Here is a 14,609-nt window from a genome sequence, read left to right on the forward strand (position 1 = left end):
ATTCACCCCTGTATGGGATGAGATGAGATGGGACGGGACAAGACGGAACGGAACAGCAATAGCACCTAGACTTACATACTGCTTCACAGTGCTTTACAGCCCTCTCTAAGCGGTTTACAGAGTAAGCATATCACCCCCCCAAAAAATCTGGCTCCCCACTTTATCCTCCTTGGAAGGATGGAAGGCTGAGTCAACCTGGAGCCTGGTGAGATTTGAACTGGTGAACTATAGCCAGCAGTCAGCAGAATCAGCTGGCAGTACTGCACTCTAACCACTGTGCCACCAAGGCTCATAGAATATAGAGTAGAGTAGAGTAGAGTAGAGTAGAGTAGAGTAGAATAGGAATAGGAATAGGAATAGGAGTAAGAGTAGGAATAGGAGTAGGAATAGGAGTAGGAGTAGGAGTAGGAAAAGGAATAGGAGTAGGAAAAGGAATAGGAGTAGGAATAGAAGTAGGAATTGGAGTAGGAAAAGAAATAGGAATAGGAGTAGGAATAGTAGGAGTAGGAAAAGGAATAGGAGTAGGAGTAGGAGTAGGAATAGGAGTAGGAATGGGAATAGGAATAGGAGTAGGAATAGAAGTAGGAGTAGGAATATGAATAGGAGTAGGAGTAGGAATATGAATATGAATAGGAGTAGGAGTCGGAGTAGGAATAGGAGTAGGAATAGAAATATGAATAGGAGTAGGAATAGGAGTAGGAGTAGGAATAGGAATAGGAATAGAAGAGGAGGAAACCACCTTGGAGGTCTTCTAGTCCAACCCTGCAACCATTCTTCATGCACTTTAGTCTACAGGCCTTTTACTCATCCTAGAAGAAGCTTTTATTTCTTCATCCATAAAATTGTTGAGGGATTCCTTGTTGGCCTGTCCAATGCACGGCCCACGAAGCAACCTTGCACAACCTGTGCAGAAAGTCAAGACATTCAACCGATACCACTGCCCTCCCCAAAAGATTCCCAGGGAGGCCTCACTGCCCTCAGTCCCATCTTCACTCCTGCCCCCACTCCGTTAGCCAACAAACAGGTGACGGGTGTGTCAAGTCTTAATTCAAAACCCACAAAGTTTTGCAATTCCTTAATAGGGTCTCTTTCCCTCTTCAGGTTTCCCAGGCTTTCCCTAAAGCAGAGGCCCCTGAAGCTGGCAACTTTAAGACTTGTGGACTTCAACTCCCAGAATGCTCCATAGTTGGCTGGAGAATTCTGGGAGTTGAAGTCCAACCAGTCTTAAAGTTGCCAGGTTTGAGGACCTCTGCCCTAAAGAATGCCATCCCTGCCAAGAAGAGAATGGACATTGCGTGGTCTTGAAATTCTGATGGATTTTATTTTTAAAAAATATTTCCTTTATTTTTCAATAACAAAAATGCATGCATCTCTACAAAGCTGGTTACCTACCATGTTTTCCCGGAAATAAACCCTGTCTTATATTTTTTTTTGAAACCTGAAATGAGCTCTTGGCCTTACTGCCATGCACTCAAAAGCCCAATTGGGCTTATCATTGTTGTGGTTAGCTCTGGCCCAGCTCCTGCCCCAAGGACTGTGGATGTGGGGGAGACATCCACATGCTGCAGGCCTGTTTTGCCCCCGGTGGAATCTGCTGATGAAGGCTCCTCTGACCAAGAAGACATGAGTGACAGGGAGGAGGAGAGTGTGGCAGACAGTTCAGAAGAAGATCAATTATCTAGCTCCTCCTTGGATTCAGAACAAGAGTTAATGATACAGCCACGCATGCGGAGAGCGATGCATAGGCAACAACAACTGAGAGATTATTATCAAAGAAAATGAGGCCACCTGTGGTTGGGTGGGGCTGTGGTAATTAGTGAGGCTGCTATAAAGAGCAGCCTGTGGGTTTGGCCATTGTGGAGGATTATCTGATCGTTGTGTTTCGTGCCTGCTTTGCTGCCTTTGACCTTTTGTGTGCTGATTTCCCCCCGCTTTGAAACTAAACCAGAGCAAAGTGTGTTTCACTTTGTGAAAGAAGAAGGACTGTGAATTACCTCATAGCTGCAAGCTAAGTATCACAGAACTGATAAGGGACTTGTACCAATTACCAGTTTGTTTGGAGACCAGTGCTATTTGCTATACCAAAAGAGGGCTTAGTTTAAGTGAATTTTCATGATAAAGAACATTGTTTTGAATTTTCAAATGTGTGTGTGTCTGAAATTTGTACCTGTGAATTTTTGGGAGGAGTCTACCAGAGAGCCCGACAGAACAATTATCAGGGTATGTCTTATTTTGGGTGAAAACAGGGTACTTTCAGGGGAATCTTGCATATGCAGAGTTTGCAAATAGAATTATTTTTCCCCCTCTCCAACCTGGAAATAGGTTTCTTAGCCAATTCCCGATAGAGATTACCGATTTCTGTTTTCCACTTATTTCCTATCCCATCACCAAGTTTCCCTGAGTGAAGAACAAATTAAAGCAGCTTTAAAAAAAGAGAAAGAAATTACAGAAATCTAATCAAATTGCCATCCGATCCCAGTATCGCTCACAAAACCCTGCAACAGATCAGAGCAGAGATAAACTCATTCAACCAAAAAGCAAAATGAGTGAGAGATATACCGAGAGACCTGGGCTCAATGACACAATGCGGCTGTGATAAGCTAGGAAGATTAAAATGTTTCAGGGCTTTGAACCGGTTTTAGAGAACATTTTAATAAGCTTGGGCTTATTAAAAGTGAAAACACAAGGAGACCAGACAGGGAGTGGCACGATACATCATGCAGTGTTAGAAGACACTTTCTAAGACAGGGCTCTCCAACTTTGGTAACTATAAGACCCATGGACTTCAACTCCCAGAATTCCTCAGTCAGTGAAGAATTCTGGGAGTTGAAGTCCACAGGACTTAAGGTTGCCAAGGTGGGAGACACCTACTCTAAAAGATCTTCCCTTGCAGCTCACTTGGACTGCATTAATTTCTCCTGTTGACAGAGTTATCACACAGTTGTCTCTGTGTGTGTGTTGTGTGTGTTTCTGTGTGTGTGTACATAGTTATCTTTGTATACCTCCAGAATCTGGTCCAGAGGGTGTGAGGCCTTACAAAAGCTAACACATGCCTACCATGTAACACTGGATGTCACTCATTTATGAAACTAACTGAAGACCAGCTAATGCAGGGGTGGGCAAAGTTGGCTCTTCTATGACTTGTGGATTTCAACTCCCAGAATTCCTGAGCCAATCATGCTAGCTCATTCTGGGAGTTGAAGTCCACATTCATTCATTCATTCATTCATTCATTCGATTTGTATGCCGCCCCTTTCCGTGGACTCGGGGTGGTTAACAACAATAATAAGAAACAGCATAAAACAAATCTAATATTTAAATTGCTAAAACGCCCTTATTAAAAACCAAACATACACACAAACAAACATACCATGCATAAATTGTATAGGCCTAGGGGGAAGGTATATCTCAATTCCCCCATGCCTGACGACAGAGGTGGGTTTTAAGGAGCTTACAAAAGGCGAGGAGGGTGAGGGCAATTCTGATCTCTGGGGGGAGTTGGCCTCAGAGGGCTGGGGCCACCACAGAGAAGGCTCTTCCCCTGGGACCCGCCAAACGACATTGTTTAGTTGACGGGACCCGGAGAAGGCCTACTCTGTGGGACCTAACTGGTTGCTGGAATTTGTGCGGCAGAAGGCGGTCCCGGAGATATTCTGGTCCGATGCCACGAAGGGCTTTATAGGTCATAACCAACACTTTGAATTGTGACCGGAAACTGATCAGTAACCAATGCAGACTGTAGAGTGTTGGTGTAACATGGGCATACTTAGGGAAGCCCATGATTGCTCTTGCAGCTACATTCTGCACGATCTGAAGTTTCCGAACACTTTTCAAAGGTAGCCCCATGTAGAGAGCGTTACAGTAGTCGAGCCTCGAGGTGATGAGGGCATGAGTGACTGTGACCAGTGACTCCTGGTCCAAATAGGGCCACAACTGGTGCACCAGGCGAACCTGGGCAAATGCCTCCCTCGCCACAGCTGAAAGATATTTCTCTAATGTGAGCTGTGGATCAAGGAGGACGCCCAAGTTGCGGACCCTCTCTCATATCCTAGAAGAGCCAACTTTGCCCACCCCTGAGCTAAAGACTTAGTTTTGAGGTCCAGAAAAACACCCTTTTCTGGCCTGGCTCCCACTCTCTGGAGCATCATTCCTCCAAAGTTGAGATCTGCACCCATCTTTTGGTCTTCTAAAAAAGCCCAAAACCCAGGTTCTGCCAATTGAAATTGGTAAATGAACTGAGTTAAAACCCACCACCACCACCGTGTATTTGGCTCTGTTCCCTGCCTTCCTTGTTATTTTTTATTAGTCAGTTTTAATTTTAATATTATCTCAATGTTTTCTTATATTGCCTTTGTTTTGCTGCAAGTGTAGGAGAAAGTGTGGCAATATCTGAGGGGTGGAGTTAAAAGAGGAAGCAGCCTAGAATCCCTACGTAGCATCAAGTAGAGTCCACTTGTGGTTACTTAGGGATTCTAGGCTGCTCCCTCTTTTAACTCCTCCCCCAGATATTGCCACTCTCTCTCCTACGCATACAACCAATTAAAAGCAACACAACAAACCATTAAAATAATATTAATATTAACATTTAATAGTAATATTAAAATGGACTTTAAAAAGAGTACATGGGGATTCTAAGCTTATCCCTTTTTGAATCCCGTCCCCAAATTCCGCCACTCCTACACTAAGCCGCCTAGAGTTGTCTCCAGGCAAAAATGGGAGAGGGGAGCATACAAATTTAATAAATAAGTGAAGATTTTAGACCTGTCAAATATCTGTATCATTTTTCTTTCAACTCTTCAAGCTTCTAGGCCAAAAGTCTTCAAACATAACAACTTAAAAGCGGTGTTCCCCAAGGTAGTGTACTGTGGACCAACGCTCTTCATTCTCTACATCAATGACCTTTGTGATTACATCACAAGCAACTGTGTCCTCTTCGCTGACGATGTAAAACTCTTCAACACCACTGATAACACAACTACTCTCCAAAAAGACCTGAACTCTGTTTCTGAGTGGTCTAACACATGGCAACTCCAAATCTCAACTAGCAAATGCTCTGTCCTACACATTGGGAAGAAGAATCTGAACTTCAAATACGAACTGAATAATCAAATTATCACAGATAATCCCCACTCAGTTAAAGACCTCGGTATACTAATAACAAAAGATTTAAGTGCCAAAGCCCACTGCAACAACATAGCCAAAAAGGCCTCAAGAGTTGTAAACCTAATCCTACGTAGCTTCTGCTCTGGCAATCTCACACTGCTTACCAGAGCTTACAAAACTTTTGCCAGACCCATCCTTGAATACAGCTCATCTGTTTGGAAACCAGACATCTCAGACATTATCACCCTTGAAAATGTCCAAAGATACTTTACCAGAAGAGCCCTTCACTGCTCCACTCGAAACAGAATACCCTACGAGACTAGACTTTCAATCCTGGGCCTAGAAAGCCTAGAACTAAGACGCCTTAAACCAGATCTAAGTATTGCCCACAAGATCATATGCTGCAATGTCTTGCCTGTCGGCGACTACTTCAGCTTCAACCACAACAATACAAGAGCACACAACAGATTTAAACTTAATATTAACCGCTCCAAACTTGACTGTAAAAAATATGACTTCAGTAACTGAGTTGTCGAAGCGTGGAACTCATTACCGGACTCCATAGTGTCATCCCCAAACCCACAACACTTTACCCTTAGATTATCTACGGTTGACCTATCCAGATTCTTAAGAGGTCAGTAAGGGGCAAGTACAAGTGCACTAGAGTGCCTTCCATCCCCTGTCCTATTGCTCTCCTATATCTCCTATACCTTTCTTCTATTTCTATATCTCTTCTTCTATTCTTTCATTGATATGTTCTATTACTATATCTTCTTTTCTATTCTTTCATAGATATATTTTACGATGAGTATCTCCTCTATAACCTTCATCATGTATTTTACTGTGTGTGTGTATAAGTTTGGGGACCCCTGTTCTAGGTGGTTTAATGAGTCAGCTAAAAAAATTGGGAACTTTATTCCTAAAAGTATCCAGTATATTTCCCAAGCCACAAAATTTATGCAGGTAAGGAATTCTTACCACCTCATTGTCAAATACATGAGGACTGCATTTTAATGACTTGCCGAGTTACTAAATTTATCTTTTCTTCTGGGTTTGTAATACCATATATTGAGCCATCAATTAAGTAGGTTAACTGGGCTTGCATCATGTATTGAATCAGAATAAAATAAAATATCCGAGTTTTAAACTAAACCCAGCTTACCCCATTATGCCATAGGTGTGTACAAATCTCATAAGTTTCAAGGGCAGAATATTCTGTTCTTTTCGAGAACATTCTGTTTTCTTCCTGCTCTAGGCTGCCTGGGGGAACTTCTTCTCTGGAAGGAATTGTTTTGGAACAGGAAATAAATCTGAAATGATAACTTTCCCCTTCCTTATAAAATGCACCTGTTAGATCATTTACTGGCCTGTTGAAAGCTTTTGTGTGGATGGCATTAATGTGGGTCAGTCTGACCTTTAACCTTCCTGGCCAAAACAATTTCTAAACCAGTTTAGAGCTTTCTCCTATTTGGACCAGATATTGTTGCAGCAAATTATATTTAATTCTGTCACAAGATGATAACCCGTAGGAAGTTTTCAATCTGACTATTCTTTCTTTCATGGAATGGAATGGAACGGAACAGAATAGAACAAAATAGAACAGAATAGAATAGAATAGAGTGGAGTGGAATAGAATAGAATAGAATAGAATTCTTTACTGGCCAAGTGTGATTGGACACACAAGGAATTTGTCTTTGATGCATTTGCATAAAGTAAACAGCTACATCAATAAACAAAATCACCATGCCTTCTAGAAGTCAAAATTTAAATAATTATATTGTTTTAGTTCCCAGTCCTTTTTTTTTCAGTTTCAAGAAACCAAACCACAAAGACTCAGCTTAATTTATCTCTGAATTACCAATTTACCAAATAAATGGCTGGGCTATGGTCTTCCTATTTCCCCTAAATTAATCCCAACTGAGAATTGGACCACCAACTAAACTGGTTGTACTAAGTAGAGTTTAAGACAATATAATAAGCAGGAAGAAGGAGATTGTGATCCCGCTATATAGAGCGCTGGTGAGACCACATTTGGAATACTGTGTTCAGTTCTGGAGACCTCACCTACAAAAAGAGATTGATAAAATTGAACGGGTCCAAAAGCGGGCTACAAAAATGGTAGAAGATCTTAAGCATAAAACTTATCAGGAAAGACTTAATGGACTCAATCTGTATAGTCTGGAGGACAGAAGGGAAAGGGGGGACAGGATCGAAACATTTAAATATGTTAAAGGGTTAAATAAGGTTCAGGAGGGGAGTGTTTTTATTAGGAAAGTGAACACAAGAACAAGGAGACACAATCTGAAGTTAGTTGGGGGAAAGATCAAGAGCAACGTGAGAAAATATTATTTTACTGAAAGAGTAGTAGATGCTTGGAACAAACTTCCAGCAGATGTGGTTGGTAAATCCACAGCAACTGCATTCAAACATGCCTGGGATAAAACATATATCCATCCTAAGATAAAATACAGGAAATAGTATAAGAGCAGAGTAGATGGACCATGAGGTCTTTTTCTGCCGTCAATCTTCTATGTTTCTATCGTGTTCTTATAGCATTAGCGTCATCTCATTCAGGAATGAGATGCAGTTACAAAATGTAACTTTAGCTATTAAAGTCAGTGTTTCAGCACTTTCAAGAACATGGACCTGAATAACAGCAGAACAAAGCTGAATTCAACTAGCCTGATTTTACGGACAGATGAGAATTTATATAATCCCCGGAGGCCTCAGCCAACAAATTTAGCAGATGGCTTGGGCCACTGGACCACAGTCAAGTTGTCATTTTATAAATATCAAAACTAAACAGCTAGGATACCGATGGGAAAGCCCTATGAACCAGTAATGGGTCCTAAACCCTGTTGCTACTGGTTTGTGGGCGGGCGTGATGCTTCTGCACAAGCACAGAAGCATCCTGGGCGGATGGCAGGAATGTCCCACCCCGACTACCGGGTCACCAAATAGGGCCAATCCACAATCCTCCACTGCTATGGATACAAGAGGTGAATATGCAGGTTTGAATTTGCACGGCATCTAATAATAATAATAATAATAATAATAATAATAATAATAATAATAATCATCATCATCATCATCATCATCATCACCACCACCACCACCACCACCACAACAGCAACAACAACAACAGACGCTTGGGAAGCGTTCAACTTATGATATTGTGATACGAAGTCCAGCAGACAAATCTTGTTTGCTGTGTATTACAGGTTTTTTTGTGAATAAAATAATAAAAACAACAACAATAACAACACTAATGACAACAACAACAGAGCATAGCAATAGCGTTTAGACTTATATACAACTTTATACTGCTTTTCCAGCCCTCTCTAAGCGGTTTACAGAATCAGCCTCTTGCCCGCAACAATATGGATCCTCATTTTACCCACCGGGGAAGGATGGAAGGCTGAGTCAACCTTGAGCCGGTGGTGAGATTTGAACTGCTGAACTACAGCTAGCAGTCAGCTGAAGTAGCCTGCAGTGTTTAACCACTGTGCCTCCCTGGCTCAACAACAACAGCAGTAACAACAACAACAACTGGCCACTGATCCCAGCTAACAAAACACAGCATTCAGCCAACAAAAATTGGGAAGTACAGTATAAGAAAAGTGTTATAAAGGCAGAAATCCTATATCCCAACTTGTTCCAGCCTGGGACATCATAGTTGTGTTCAAGTCCCATAATGCCTAACCTCAGGCCCAGCAAAGCAACATGGGTGTTGAAGTACCAGAGGGGAATTGACAAACACATGGCAGAGTTTGGGGAAGAGTCCTATAAATTGAACGAGGATTATTTTACTTTTCATGTAAAGGTATACCCTGCTTGTCATCTATCTATCTATCTATCTATCTATCTATCTATCTATCTATCTATCTATCTATCTATCTATCTATCATAGAAACATAGAAGACTGACGGCAAAAAAAAGACCTCATGGTCCATCTAGTCTGCCCTTATACTGTTTCCTGTATTTTATCTTACAATGGATATATGTTTATCCCAGGCATGTTTAAATTCAGTTACTGTGGATTTACCAACCACGTCTGCTGGAAGTTTGTTCCAAGGATCTACTACTCTTTCAGTAAAATAATATTTTCTCATGTTGCCTTTGATCTTTCCCCCAACTAACTTCAGATTGTGTCCCCTTGTTCTTGTGTTCACTTTCCTATTAAAAACACTTCCCTCCTGAACCTTATTTAACCCTTTAACATATTTAAATGTTTCAATCATGTCCCCCCTTTTCCTTCTGTCCCCCAGACAATACAGATTGAGTTCATGAAGTCTTTCCTGATACGTTTTATGCTTAAGAACTTCCACCATTCTTGTAGCCCGTCTTTGGACCCGTTCAATTTTGTCAATATCTTTTTGTAGGTGAGGTCTCCAGAACTGAACACAGTATTCCAAATGTGGTCTCACCAGCGCTCTATATAAGGGGATCACAATCTCCCTCTTCCTGCATGTTATACCTCTAGCTATGCAGCCAAGCATCCCACTTGCTTTTCCTACCGCCCGACCACACTGCTCACCCATTTTGAGACTGTCAGAAATCACTACCCCTAAATCCTTCTCTTCTGAAGTTTTTGCTAACTCTATCTATCTATCTATCTATCTATCTATCTATCTATCTATCCATCCATCCATCCATCCATCCATCCATCCATCCATCCATCTATCTATCTATCTATCTATCTAAAGCTACTCTCAAAACAGCTCTTCTTCTGCTTGCTGAACTCTGCTGAATAATTGATCAAATACTACAGGGACCCAATGCAGCATTGAATGAGAACTCAACAGGAGAGGGAATTACGTGACATTATCCAGGGATGCCAAAATTACCTCCCTTCTTTCTAAAAGTCTGGATTTCTACACACTCCGATACGATTTAAAAGACCCCCCCCCCCCTCCTGGCCTTGGTGGCACTGAATAATCTTTTGTGGGGGGAAAGCATAGGGTTGACTCAGGGACCCACTGCACTGCCTTTGGGGTAGGAATCCTGTTCTCAGCTGAGAATTTATGGCTTATTTCTCCGCAAAGATCTGGCTACCCAGAAGCAGGAAGCTCAAGTTGGGAGGACCTTGTGTGTGGCTATCCATAAAAGTACAACGGGACACCAATATATTTTGTGGTGTTCCCTCCATTCTGAAGCTCCCTGTAGTTGTTGGACTTCAGACTCCCAGGATAGTCAGAAACGATCAACTTAGGAAAAAAATAGATTCGGGAAGGGACACACGATCCTAAAAAGGCATCTGATTAAGTAGTGCTACCAGCCACAATTGGTTTTGTAAACGGTGTTGTTTTCAGGAGCCGCCATCTGTATCTCAGAGGAAAGAACATTCCTGTTGTGTTTTGCAAAAGGACCTCCATCCTTACCATAACTGCAAATGGAGTTATCCTACCCATTTTCAGCAGAAGATGCCTTTGGCAGTGATGGCGAACCTATGGCACGGGTGCAACAGGTGGCACATGGAGCCATATCTGCTGGCACGCGAGCTGTTGCCCTAGCTCAGCTGCAACCTGCATATGTGTGCCAGCCAATTTGTATTACACAGAGGCTCTGGGAGGGTGTTTTTTGCTCCCAGAGAGCCTCCGGGGGGATGGGAAAGGGTGTTTTTACCCTCCCCCAGCTCTAGGGAAGCCTTTGGAGCCTGGGGAGGGTGAAACATGAGCCTACTGGGTCCACCAGAAGTTGGGAAACAGGCCATTTCTGGCCTCCAGAGGGCCTCCGGGGGATGGGGGAAGCTATTTTAGACCTCCCCAGGCATTGAATTATGGATGTGGGCATGCACGCATGTGTGATAGTGCATGTGCACACTCTTTTTGGCACCCGTGGAAAAAAAAAGTTCACAATTACTGCCCTATGGTGTCCCAGTTAGGTTTGCTCTGGCAATTATCTGCTACCGGTTCCAACTAACCCTGAGTAAGAGGTGAACCAACTTGTGCAATTGGGGATGGGGGAGGGAGAAGAAGAAGGAGGAGGAGGAGGAGGACAGGAGGAGAAGAGGAGGAGGAGGAGGAGGAGGAGGAGGAGGAGGAACTGGAGGAGGAAGGAATCCACAAGAAATACCTGGTAGATGGAGATCGCCACTTGTCTAGGGATGAAGGTCTGCATGACGAGCTGCAGGAGGGAGGTCACTAAGCCAGCCAAAATAGCCCAGGTGAGGGGCAGAGGGAGCATGCTGTAGGTAGCGAAGAGAGTGAAGAGCACGTAGCCGATGCCGTCCCCAAGGAGACCGCAACCCAAGCCCGCGGCCAAGATCTGGGTGGCCATCGCCACCCAGGTGACCACGCCGCTGTACTGCAGGTAGGTGTAAGAGGTCGTGTCCTTCCTGACCACCACTAAGGCACAGATGACCACTTCGATGCCCGTGAAGAAGCCCAGCAGAATGCCCTTGAGGGGGTCCATGGGGGCCGAGGCCAAAGTCAGATGGAGCAGCAGAAGAGTCAGCTTGGTGAGCACATCCAAGATGTTCACCACCACTTCCGACTTCCGCCTCTGGCCCAGGAAGTACCGCTGGTAGAGGCGCTCCAAGTCCCGAGACTTGAAGGAGTTGCGTAAAGTAGGGAAGATCACACCCCGGTACGTGTAGCCCCAGTTCAGGAAGAAATCGGAGTTGCTGGGAGCGCAATCCAGGTGCAGGAAGCCCAGATCCCCGCTGCTGCTGCTGCGCTCGGGGAAGACTTTGGTGCCCCCGTTGTTGTGGCCGCCAAGGCTCTTGCCCGCCGACTGACGCCGGAAAGGGTGGCTGTGGTTGGGGCAGCAGGACTCATCTTCGGAGCCCAGGGCTTTGCCACCACTGCAGTGTTCTTGGATGAAACGCTGCTCCGTGATGTGGCGCACGGCGGTCTGCCACAGCAGGCGTTGGGAGCGGGCACCACCACTAGGGGGCGTCTGGTTGATGGTGTACAACTCATCGCTGTCGCTCAAGCAACGTACCTCGGACAGCTCCATGGCGGGTGGGAGGTCGGAGCAGGAGGAGGAAGGTCCCCGTCACATTGAAAGGCAGCTGGTTTTTCCCCCTCCCCCCACCTCCTTGGCAGGGGGGTCAAAGGTCAGTCAGCGGCAACAGAAGACAGGCTCCTCCCCATGCCTTCCTCGGTCCCGGATATACATTGGCAGCAAGCTGGGGCTTCGCCAATGGCATCCCCTTCGGCTTCGGATCAGCCTGGATAAAGAGTAGGGTTGGTTGAAAAGAAGGTTGGTTGAAAGTTCAACCTTGTTCAGCGGAATCACAGCCGCAGGCCCCCCAAATCCTGGTTGGTCGCTTCCACGGAGCCTACACCCAAAGGAAGAAAAGGCCACACACAACTTTGGAATGGCCCGGAGGAAGAGATCCCCAAAGAAGGCTGTTTGGAAGTGCCCATCCTACATCCCCAGCCACCTTTCTCCTTGTTTCTTTTCTTGGCAAGCCTTCCAAATTTTAGGCAGGAGGGTTTATTGTTTATTATTAATTGGACTCTCCGAGGATTCACAAGTTTCCCATCCTGGGTAAAGTTTGTTCATGTATTAATCAGATTTCTATGCCACCCTTCTCCTGGGACTCAGGGCGGCTCACAACACAAGTTCCTGAAGTTCTCCTGGCAGCAACCTTAGACTGAATCCAAAGCGCAATCCTACAGAGTATTTTTTTTTTTTAAAAAGCGCAAAGCGGTTGGATTAGGGAGCGCAGGCAAACTTCTCCAGGGCTGGAAGTTATTACGGGTTTAGGAGAAGGTGGGCAGGGGAAAAAAAAACACCAGAAAGCAAAACCCAGCGGCGATCTCCGAGGCTCTACAGGCGCAGGCGGGAAGGCTGGAGGTGGCCGTTAACTGCGGGGATCTCGGTCTCCAAGAGGCGGCTGGAAAACGGCGACATCGATCCAGCGAGGAGAAAGGAGGCAGGGATGGAGGGACTCGGACGAGCGGCGGCGCGGGGAAAGCCAAAACGGCCGCGGATCCACAAGGCGGGGAAGCGCAAAGACCGAAGATCGCACCTTCCTAAAACCCCCGGACCGGGAGGCGGGCGAGCGGGCTGGCGAGCAGGGCTTCAAGGCTGGCGGCCCCAAGGTTGACTCTTGCGGCCGGGGCGCGTCCCCTCGCCCCGCCGCGATCGCGCCCCGAGGCTGCAGACGGGCAGAAAGCGAGGATTTTTCCTTTTCTTGCGGGAGATCCTGAAGCGAGGCATGGCCCGGTGGGGAAGGCGGCTGGGGGAAACGCCAGAGTCGGAGCCCCGAGGTGGGGAGGGTTGGAATGGGATGCGCTCCGGGCTTTACTCGGCCGTTTTCTCCGCAGCCGGAGAGCCGGCGGCGACGGCGGGATGCATCACCGGCTCCCGCAACCCGCCGCCCGCCGTGCCTCTCCTTTGCGCTCCCACGCCGCGCGGGGACCAGCCGGCTCCCCGCCAGTCACGCGCCACAGCCGCCGCGCAAAGCCTCCCCAAGACGCGAGGCGGGGGGAGCCAAGGAAGACCGACGGGTCCCCGGGACCGAGGGCGCCTTCGTCTCCGGATCACTTGCCTCTCTCTCTCTCTGTCGCTCTCTCCCGGGCCAGGACTTTTGGAGAGGCAAAGTTGCTGCGCGCTCTGGGGCTGGCTCGCCTTTCAATGCCCAAAATCGCGTCTTGCCGGCCGAGCTCGGCTGCTTGGCTTCGGGTTCTTTGCCAGCCCCTCGCGGTGGAAAGCCGAGCTGGCGAAGGGGACGAGTCGGCCGGGCTTCTCTCCTTCTCCTTCGCCCGGCCGCCTCTTCGCCTGGGAAGAAGGGCAGAACCCAGCGCGGTCAGCTGATGGCCCGGTGACGTCAGGCTCTCGGCTCGGCTCCCCCTGGGCGCCCACTTAAAGAAGGGACGGCCTCCTTCTTTCTCTTTCTCTCTCTCTCTCGTTATCCATCCTCCTCTCCTCTCCCCGGCAAAGAAGCCACGGCTTGCTCGCGGGGGTCCGTTCACAGCTGCTCCCCGTCGCACCTGCCTGCTTGCTGGCCAAAAACTCCGGTTCGGAGGCTCTAACCAGCCTGGAGTTTGCCCAACGCGCAGGGGCGCAAACTCGGTCTCTTGGCTTGGGGGGGAGGGGGGTGCTGCAGAAGGGGAGTTTTAGTGGGCAGGAGGAGATGATGATGAAGAAGACGACAATAACAATAACGAGATCTAAAAATCGAGCTGCAACGACTCTAGCATAAGCCAGTGAAAGTGGTCCCAGTGGTCCTTGGCACGTTGGGCACAGTGCCAAAGGATCTCAGCGAACATTTGAAACCCATGGGAATTGAAAAAAAATGTCTGTCAATTGCAAAAGGCCGCTTTACTGGGATCCCCACACATAACTCGCCACTACATCACATAGTCCTAGGTGCTTGGAAAGCGCCTGACTGGTGATGAAATATGAAATCCAGCATAGTGATCTCCTTTGCTGTGTTGTATTGTTGAAATGATAATAATAATAATACATCCCACAATCCTAGACCTTTGGGAAGTGTACGACTTGTGATATTGTGCTATGAAATCCATTTGCTGTGTATTATTATTATTATT

At 46.3% G+C, this 14,609-nt stretch overlaps 1 protein-coding gene across 1 annotated transcript in view; it reads right to left on the bottom strand.

The window, feature by feature from the left end:
• ADCY8 (adenylate cyclase 8) overlaps nucleotides 1-12,096 on the bottom strand; it is a 167,898-nt gene extending 155,802 nt beyond the window's left edge. The window contains exon 1 of the mRNA XM_070748307.1: nucleotides 11,179-12,096. Within this exon, the coding sequence (XP_070604408.1) occupies nucleotides 11,179-12,063 (885 nt within the window). The 5' untranslated portion in view covers nucleotides 12,064-12,096. The remainder of the gene's footprint in view (nucleotides 1-11,178) is intronic.
• Nucleotides 12,097-14,609: the final 2,513 nt, after the last annotated feature.

The sequence above is a fragment of the Erythrolamprus reginae genome, chromosome 3, assembly GCF_031021105.1.
Source record: "Erythrolamprus reginae isolate rEryReg1 chromosome 3, rEryReg1.hap1, whole genome shotgun sequence".
Classification (NCBI taxonomy): Eukaryota; Metazoa; Chordata; class Lepidosauria; order Squamata; family Dipsadidae; genus Erythrolamprus; species Erythrolamprus reginae.